The 8,899-nt window shown below is 49.5% G+C and overlaps 4 protein-coding genes across 4 annotated transcripts; all 4 read left to right on the forward strand.

Moving 5' to 3' along the window:
* Positions 1-541: 541 nt before the first annotated feature.
* On the forward strand, positions 542-1,993 carry EI90DRAFT_3122936 (Metalloenzyme, LuxS/M16 peptidase-like protein; the record flags this gene model as incomplete). Its single annotated transcript, XM_039063548.1, has 5 exons — positions 542-655; positions 740-861; positions 911-1,682; positions 1,743-1,820; positions 1,907-1,993. 5 exons carry the CDS (start codon positions 542-544, stop codon positions 1,991-1,993), a joined length of 1,173 nt encoding a protein of 390 aa, XP_038916394.1.
* Positions 1,994-2,623: 630 nt separating this feature from the next.
* On the forward strand, positions 2,624-3,862 carry EI90DRAFT_887941 (velvet factor). The gene is made up of 5 exons (XM_039068196.1): positions 2,624-2,655; positions 2,754-3,008; positions 3,140-3,148; positions 3,229-3,571; positions 3,643-3,862. The coding sequence occupies exons 2-5, from the start codon at positions 2,933-2,935 to the stop codon at positions 3,767-3,769; spliced, it is 555 nt and encodes a 184-aa protein (XP_038916395.1). The 5' UTR covers positions 2,624-2,655; positions 2,754-2,932; the 3' UTR covers positions 3,770-3,862.
* A 1,122-nt stretch (positions 3,863-4,984) lies between these two features.
* On the forward strand, positions 4,985-6,015 carry EI90DRAFT_889249 (uncharacterized protein). The gene has a single exon (XM_039068199.1). The coding sequence runs from the start codon at positions 5,116-5,118 to the stop codon at positions 5,845-5,847; it is 732 nt and encodes a 243-aa protein (XP_038916396.1). The 5' UTR covers positions 4,985-5,115; the 3' UTR covers positions 5,848-6,015.
* Positions 6,016-6,174: 159 nt separating this feature from the next.
* EI90DRAFT_3154274 (uncharacterized protein) lies at positions 6,175-8,842 on the forward strand. Its single transcript, XM_039065922.1, has 8 exons — positions 6,175-7,001; positions 7,053-7,551; positions 7,606-7,818; positions 7,876-8,007; positions 8,174-8,361; positions 8,414-8,480; positions 8,532-8,586; positions 8,638-8,842. The coding sequence occupies exons 1-8, from the start codon at positions 6,283-6,285 to the stop codon at positions 8,694-8,696; spliced, it is 1,932 nt and encodes a 643-aa protein (XP_038916397.1). The 5' UTR covers positions 6,175-6,282; the 3' UTR covers positions 8,697-8,842.
* Positions 8,843-8,899: the final 57 nt, after the last annotated feature.

The raw sequence follows: 8,899 nt of genomic DNA on the forward strand, positions 1-8,899 counted from the left end.
TGTTCAATGCGGGTGGAGATGGAACATGAACAAATGGACAAGAAATATTTTCATGTGGGTTGAAGGGAATCACCAGTCAGACTACCATATTGTCAGCCTGAAAAAGGGTATCAAGAGCAACAGTGATTGGGAGTCCACAGCACATACAATCAGCATCTGACGTCTTGGGGTCCGTAACCGTGGGAATCCAGCAAATGTCTACATCCAGCTCCGTGCCCACAGATCCACTCGTTTTGCAGGTTGGGGACAGTCAGTAAATTTGTATTGAAATGGTAATTATTGTTTGAGTTGTTTAGGCGCTGCAAGCTCGGCCATCCAGTTTGAGGGGAACTGGTATAATCAAATATGTTTACGTCCGCGTTCGAGTTGCCGCATCCTAATCACGTGTCAGTCCGTGGGAAGTCTTGAAAACCCTTTGACAACTGTTCCACAAGTGGGGAGGGGCTACATTATGTTTGGGCATATTACGGGTCGAGCTTGCAGGTCGACTCTGTGCCTCCATCGTGGATTCGCGACGCATGCTAGCACTCCCTTCAATATCATGGCACTCGATCATGGCCAAGCAACTTCTTCCCTCACGCTTCTCTTGAAAGCCGGTTCGCGATATGAGACTAAGCCTGGCATCGCTCGTGTACTTAAGAACTTTGTCTTCAAGGTGGCATTCTCGTTCCATTGTTTTTTTTTATCTCGAAACCCGTATAACTGACGAGGCGATGGACGTCGCGTCCCGTATTCACAGGGCACAACTGAGCGTTCTGCTCTCAGACTGGCTCGTGAAAGTGAACTGTATGGCGGGATACTTTCTGCATCATTAGGAAGAGAGTATCTTGCTCTTACGGCAGAGTTCCTTCGAGGTGATGAGTATGTCAGTTCAATTTGATCATTTATCGATATTTATGTTTTTGGACAGGGAACACTTCGTAGATGTGTTGTCCAGCGTCTTGTCCTCTTCCAATTTAGCAACCCACGAACTTCGGGAGCTTGTCGGCCCACTTGTTGATGCTGAATGCAATGCTGCATCTGCAAACCCTACCATCATTGCAATCGACACTGCTCACTCTCTTGCTTTTCGTTCTGGGCTGGGCAATCCACTCTTCACTACTCATAGAGGGGATATTTCCGTCGAAGACGTGCGCGCATTCGCAGCGAAAGCGTTCACACAAGATAATGTCGCGGTCTTAGGAAATGGCATTAGCTCTTCTGTCCTCACGTCCCACATTCAAAAGGGACTGAGCAAATTACCAGGCGGGGCCACTACTGCACGGTCTACGACCAAGTATTTTGGTGGGGAAGCCCGCATTGAATCGCCCTCGAGGCCCACACTGTTCATTGGTTTTGGGACATCGTCTCCGTTGTCTGCGCTCCCAGTGCTTGCGGCTTACTTGGAGCCCACGCCTTCACTGAAATGGACCCCAGGGACGTCGCCACTTTCCAAGGTACCGCAGGGCGCTTCTGTAGAGATTGTGCATGAAACATACAGCGACGGGGCATTGCTTGGAGTACTGGTTCAGGCTCCGACCATCGCGGCTGCAAAAGAGGCTGGGACAATCGCTGCCAAGGCTTTGAGAAATTTGAGCTCCATTAATAAGCAGGAACTTCAGAAGGCGATCTCCAAAGCCAAATTCAAGGCAGCTAGTGCACTTGAGAGCCGAGAGACGACGGCAGTTGCCATTGCACCTCAGGTATGCGGTCTTGTGTTCTCGCTCTTTATTTTCGCATTTCCTGAGATGATTGGTGGTCAGGTCTTCACTGGAAAAGGCGATTTAGTTCAAAGCACATTGAAAGAGCTTGAGAGTATTGCTGAAAGCGAAGTGAACAAGGTAAGATGTATCATCAGGATTAGCCTACACTTTTGTCCCGTGTTTCACGGAATGCTGACGTTGTGGATGGGAATCCATCTCTTTAGGCTGCGAGGAGCCTGACGTCCGGTAAGCCGACGTATGTTGCCATTGGGAGCGGAGCCTTGCCCTACGCAGACGAACTTGGACTTTGAAGAAGGGAATCGTGGGACGCCGTAGAGCAGGATCAATTGCTATAATAATGCAGCCCATCGTGTTGCAGCCGGATATTGATGCATCAAATATATGGTTTGACGATGCGAAGAGACGATGAAGTGCGTGGGTCGTCGTGCTGGTCTGCCCCAAGAATGTTACCGAATTATATAAATAAACTCGTGGAACCACTGAATGATGATTGCTGCCGGCAATTCCCGTTGAAAAAATAGCAGCGCTCGCCCTATCACCGAACTTCCGTTCACGGAGAGGATTCTGATTGATTGGATTCTGGAATCGTCATGTGCAATGCAATTTAATCGGGATTTCACTCCAGTGGCTTGGTTTTGCATCCGATCTTGATTCTGTCTTCTCTCCCCGAGTCTCTCGCCTCTGCCGACGGGGACATCATCGACCACTCCTTGGAACGATCACTGAAGCTCTTACATCCATACTAGTGATCACTCCCAAGTACAAGGGCACTGGGGTCCAGCATCCTTTACTTTTACTTTTCGTCTCCCACCGTTTTGGTCAGCGTGTACCTTGTTCTCACCGGAACAACCAACAACAATAACTCACTCATTATCATTAACACAGACCGTATCAACAAAGAGCACTGGTACTACTCGTTTCCACTCGAGATCCATAACATTCGCCGTCTGTGGTGAGTAACTGTTCACAGTATTTGTATTCATGACACTACTGACTTCACCTTCACTTCTCGCTTCTCCTATGAACCAACCAAATTATTAATACTTGTAGCCAGCAACTTACACATTCTCAAAACTCACACACATAATCTGCGAACAGACTTGATCCCGCTGCGGACTGCTGCGTCCGCACTGTCCATCTCCTGCTCGACGACTTCGGACGACGCCCAATAGCCTCTGATACTTGATTATCATCATCAATCGTCCATTATCTAATCCCAATTTCTCTCCATGGATGAAGGGCCCCGTCTCGAGTACGAGCTCATCGTCCGTCAACAGCCAAAAGCGGCTCGTATGTGCGGCTTAGGTGTGCATTCCCCCCATTCACCTGGCTAATCCTTTTTTTTTTCTTTTTCATTTAATCATCTCACTTGCTGACTTTTATCCATTTTACTTTCTCCCTTTTATCGCACTTGCCAACGTGCCCTTTACACTAAGGAGGCAAAGGTGTGTTCTCTCACACTCTCCACTCAGCCTTATCTTCATCAAACCATCTACTCATCTATTCATTCACTTTCCTTCAATAGCGGATCGGCGTCCCATTGACCCTCCTCCAATTGTCCAACTTCGCGTCAGCGAGTATCCCAAGAATGCCGCACCTGGGGATGCACCCACTCCGACGACGTCCTTTCTCCAAAATCCCTACTATTTCATGTTCGCCTCTCTCGCTGCCCCGGATTCTGACGATGAACTTCATGTTCTCAAAGATGGGCGGACTAGATGCACGACTGGCTCTGTCGTTTCCAGCCTTTATCATCTCAAAGATACCGAAAACGGTGGTGTTGATGCGGGCTTTTTCGTCTTCCCCGACTTGAGTGTCCGCACTGAAGGCAGCTACAGGCTTAAATTAAGTTTATTCGAAGTAAAAGGGTAAGGATATTTTTTTATTCATTCGTCATTACCACCGCCACCCTTATACGGCTATGCGCAACCCCTCGTAGGACCAAAGTTCATCACTGCAAGTCTATCTTTTCCAATCCTTTCTATGTCTACACGGCGAAAAAATTTCCTGGCATGGAAGGTAAGTTTCTGTCATATTTCGCACCGTCTCCGTGCCTGCTTCTCTGATTTTTGTTGAATAAATACACGCATCACCTATTCAATTCATTTCACAGAGTCCACGCCACTATCCTGTTCTCTTGCAGATCAAGGTATCAAGATTAGGATACGAAAAGATATTCGTGTCCGCAAAAAGTCGCTCCCATTCCCAGCCCCTGAGAACAGCGTGGAGGGTAACGATAGTCAAGACGGAGATGCTCCTTCGACCTCTTCCACCGTCCAGGCGACCGAAGAACTGCCAGCTGAGGATTCCCGTCCTAACAATAAGCGCCGTGCTCTGGACAGCGGCAAACCAGAAAGCATCAAAGGGAAGGGGAAAGCCGCGAGGCCCGCGAAACGCCCACGCCTCGTCAATCCCGATCCTTCGCAAGAGAAGGAGTCCGAGCCGCCGTTGTCCCAACCGTGGACCTCATACCCCCCTTCCGGTGCCTCGTTTGAGTCTACGTATCATTCAGCACCGACTTCCAGTGCGGGTCCTTCGAATTCTACTGCTGAATGCACCGCTCCAGACGTACCACCTACAGCTGTATCGCATCCTGCACACGGACAGCAAGCCACGGAGTTGGCCAATCCTCCCTCGGCCTCTCATCCTCCTGTAACATGGGAGGAGCCCCGCCCTCCAACCGTTACCCCTCAACTCGAAGCTGCTCCACCAGCTGATCCGGCATCTCGACGAGCACACCGGCCACAGGATGATTATTACCGACCGTCCCCAAGTACTTCACATTCTGGAGCGCTCGTGTCCTCGATAGGTCTTCCTGAGCCTCGGCCCACCCCTCCTCAACCACAACCCTACCCACATCCATCGTCTCATTTACCTCTTAACCGACCCACGCCTCGTGAAATGTACGGCATTGCACACCCTCCTCACCATCCGAGTACCGCTGGTCCTTTCTCCCATTCCCAAGATTTAGCATCTCACCCCTCACCTCTTCCTCGGACAGGGGCGTATCCATCATCTTCCAGCATTAACTATAACCCTTATTCAACCGCTTATTACAACCCAGTACACTCACTTGACCCTGGTTCAACGAGTACGTTCCATCCCCTCGTTTTGGCTCTCAGGGCCATCCATCTCTGCTCGCTCTCCTGACCATTCCTTAATAGCCTATACTCCGTATGCAACGTCGGGATACTCGACAACAGAATATCGACAACCAGATCCTCTTGCTCGCAATGAACGCCTCACCATACCGCCTCAAGAGTCAACGCGAGAGATTATTCTCCCTCCATCGTCAAATTCGGCTTACAATTCGTACGTAATTTCTCCTCCCACACCATCCTATGGGGTGGCAACAAGTGCCGCTTCGTACCCATACGTATCCGAGCCTCGACAAGAGAGTGCCGCTCTACCAATGTCCCCCCATCATTCTGCAACAGGAACACTCAACTATCCTTCCCAAACTTCCTACGCAACTCGGCCTGAGCAAACCTGGTCTACAACGTCACCGCATCCGTTGCAGCCTAGCCAAGGACCGCTGGGATACGCGTACCGACCCCCTCATGATGTTGACACATTCCAATATCCGGGAAGCACCATTCCTAGAGCGGATGATGCTCGCAGTGCTTTGCACCTCGGCCCCTATGATGTTCCTCAGGATACTCCCGACAAGCGTCCTATTTCTAGCGAGGAGGCGAGTCCAGCCGCCAGTCCACGGGGCCGTAATTTGACCCTACCTCCACTTCGAGCTGGCCCAACTCCTGCGGCCCCCTTTGCGTCTCACGTCCAGTCGCCAACAGAATCTCACTATGTACCTCCAGACGTTTCCGCAGTTCAATATTACACTACACAAAATCACCCCCAAATCCAACATTCCCCCCAGCTTCCACCGCAAGCGGCGGTGAATTACCGGTACGCTCATCAGGTGATGGAGGCTGGGTATTATCCGTCAAATGTCCACCCACCCCAGCACCCGGCGTACGGAAGACGTGTCGGGGATGTAGCCTCGAATACGTCTTCGAGTGGCTCTACCTCCGTCACCCCGCGTACTCCTATTATCCTGCCCCCTCCCAACCACGAGATGACACCCAATGGCGGGAAGAAGAATCCCCTAAGTATCGGACATATCGTCTCCGACCGTGCATAAGAGCGAGTGATTTGTCTCGCTCTCGTTCATGCGTTATCTCGGGCGTTTCACGTAGTATTGTGCCGACACGAATGCTCCTGCATTTCATACCTGGGTTGATGTACACAATTTTATCTTAGGATAACATTTTTATTTTGACCGGATGAAGCTGTTTTCACTGTAGTTCTTACTCAGAAACCCCTCATCCAATGCCTATTACCTACCTCCGGCCGCGCGAGCGTTGCGCCTCGTCGAAGACGCGACCAAGAAAATCATCGAACTTTGTGCATACACGAGGTTTGTCTGTGTTGAACGCTTGAGATATTCAAATGTGAGGCAATGACAAATTTATATGTTGCCGAAATTGAGTCACTGTGAGGTCTCGACTTTGGAAAAGAACGTCAAAGATATCACCTTAGTGTCGTCGCTGACCGTATCACTGTTGCTATTGCAGTCATGTCTGATCTAGATCAGCAAGAAGGGACTGCGTCTGGGCATTCAACGCCTGCACACCCAGCTTCACCAACTCCCGAAGGTCCCCTCGAACAGTCCGGGGATGAAGAATCCTCACCCAGCCGAAGTCCTGAGCCTGAAGAGACACTCCCTGACGCTTCTCACCCCGAGCAAGGGGGCGCTGACGTAGTGGATGTTGCAGAGGATTCTAATTGCATTGAATCTCAGCAAGAAGGTACTATTGAACCTTCTTCTGTCGCTCCTACCGAGAAACCGGCAAAGCCAAAATCCAAAGCCAGACCTCGTTCTCCAACGCCTCCGCCTCCACCTCAGCCAGCACCCATCACGATTCGACTCGACATTCCTTTGGGAGGTCCATCCAACTATGCTGTCAATATTCTTGAATGCGCAAAGGAAGCAGGACAACACCCCCCTACCCCGCCGCCAAGAAGACGCGACAGCGTCTCTGGAAGTGAGGACGATGATGACGATGATGAAAAGTCCAAGGGAGGACAGGCGAACGACACAGCTTCGAAATTAAACATCCCCGTCAAGCCGAGGCGTAGGAGACGACGGGCCGACCCAGAAAATGAATATTACGACCTGAACGACCCTTTCATTGATGATTCGGATTTAGGTGTTGATGCTCCAACCCACTTCGCTCAAACCAAACAGAAAGGATTTTACGTCAATAGTGGTGATGTTACACTTGTTCTTGATAGGTACTGGGTGTCCCGTCTTTCTTCGTGACCGACGCTGAAAGACTTCTTAAGTGAATCGAAACTGGGCAGAAAACGGAAAGCTGGTTCAGCTTCGACTACCTCAAAATTGCCATCATTCCTTACCGCAGCGCGACCCGGATTTAATTCATCTCGCTCCACTCTACACGGACTGGCATCCAAACCTGAGAGCGCGTTGCAACCCCCAGATGTCCTACCCTTTCAACTACCTGAGTTTCCAAGCCGGGACTCGGCAGCACAAGCTGACGACTCAAGCCCACAGATTAACAGGGAAAGTACTGTAATTTCCCGAGAACCCCCCCGTTCCGTGGGCAATGGCACACAAGACAGTCCCATCGCTTTGGACGACAATGATCAACCTGATGCATACTCGGAAACAATGAACGCTTCCAGCAAACGAATGAAGATGGAAAACGGGGCCAGTGTCAGCATTTCTACTCTACAGACCTCGAATGGCACGAAAACGGACCACGAGTCTCAAAATGGCGATCTCTCTTCTAAAAAGAGGAAACGAAGCAGTACTGGCGACTTAGTGCGTTATATATATATATCTTTCTTTCAAGTCTTATACGCTAAAGCTGTAAAGCTTCATGAATTCTCGCCTCTTATGCAAGAGGAGTTTCGCAAGTTACAGCCCCTGGTAGCGAAAGAAAGTTTCATTCTTAAAAATAAATTTCCTCCGGCTCTCCGTGCTCCACTCTCCGAGGTTGCTCTCAAAGCTGTCGAATTGGATGAGTATGGCGAAAATTTCTTCAAGTATATCACAGAGATATTTCCTTGGAACAAGTTCACCATGACAGTTCGTTTGAGCTTCTGAATGCCTCGTTTCCGATGTCTAACGCCCTCTTTCACCCAGAAACTTGTCAAGAGACTCATATACGATAGGCACGTCAAGATAATAAATCATCGCATTGATGCTCTTTTGGAAGAACTCAAGATCATAGTCGAGGAAGGTTTCCTCGCTGCACAGCAAGCGCACAAAGATGAGGTGACAAGATGGGGTAAATCCGGAATGTCTTGAGAACTTCCATGCTTTATGATCTATTGATATCTTTCAGAAGAAAAGCAGGAGAAGAAGCGAATAAAAGCGGCAAGGGCGCAATCCTTTGATTCTTTAATAAAATTGCTTATTCCCCCGCGCTGTTAATCTCTAGGAATCAGAAAATGCTCCCGCTGAGGTCGCAGCAAACCAAGATGATATTGGTAGTGCTGCCCCCGCTAAGAGGGAGCGTGACACAGCCCGCCCTGTTCAGAGATATCGATGGACAGACCCTATCAAAAGTTGTGTATGGCAGATGGTGTCCCTTAATAACACCCTGGCATCCATGGCCAACGTGATGCAGTAAGCACCAACACTCCTTCCGCCGAACGCATTGATCTATCAACTATAACAGCGAATATGAGCCAGGAAATCATCCCCTAGTTAGTGACCAAAGCATGAGGAAGGCACTTTACCAACGGGTATGCACTTGCGCGGATCCCACGTCTTCCACACCTCTCACATTGAGATAGATCGTTGGGGTGTTCCCGGAAGGCTGGATGACTAGTGGACTCATTTCCCGCGAAAGTGCGCTCCTTGTACTAAAACCGCTGCTTATTTTCTCATCCTGATGCTCAGCGAGTAACATGAAGAAGAAGGTTCAGATGGCCGAACAAGAAGAAGAGGTTTCTGATTAATTGAAAGGTTGCCATCTGAGAAATTTGGCTGGTCATAATTTTTTGGGCATCTCACCTACAGTGCTTCGTTAACTTTTTCGTTGTTATTTGGCTCAACTAGCCTTGTATGGGTGGCAGTGTACCAAAATCTATCATTGATTCGTTGCAGTGTGCATTTTGAGTTCCCAGTTGCTGCAGGAGATGAGTATTCCAACAATCTCCCA

This window comes from Cantharellus anzutake (genome assembly GCF_015039405.1).
Source record: "Cantharellus anzutake strain C23 chromosome Unknown EI90scaffold_21, whole genome shotgun sequence".
NCBI classification, from domain to species: Eukaryota; Fungi; Basidiomycota; class Agaricomycetes; order Cantharellales; family Hydnaceae; genus Cantharellus; species Cantharellus anzutake.

Coding starts and splice junctions, on each gene's coding strand:
- EI90DRAFT_887941 (XM_039068196.1), top strand. CDS start 2,933: ATGGATGAAGGGCCCCGTCTCGAGTACGAGCTCATCGTCCGTCAACAG. Junction 3,572..3,642: donor AGTTTATTCGAAGTAAAAGG/GTAAGGATATTT, acceptor AACCCCTCGTAG/GACCAAAGTTCATCACTGCA.
- EI90DRAFT_889249 (XM_039068199.1), top strand. CDS start 5,116: ATGTCCCCCCATCATTCTGCAACAGGAACACTCAACTATCCTTCCCAA.
- EI90DRAFT_3154274 (XM_039065922.1), top strand. CDS start 6,283: ATGTCTGATCTAGATCAGCAAGAAGGGACTGCGTCTGGGCATTCAACG. Junction 7,552..7,605: donor GAAGCAGTACTGGCGACTTA/GTGCGTTATATA, acceptor AAAGCTGTAAAG/CTTCATGAATTCTCGCCTCT. Junction 8,362..8,413: donor TCCATGGCCAACGTGATGCA/GTAAGCACCAAC, acceptor CAACTATAACAG/CGAATATGAGCCAGGAAATC.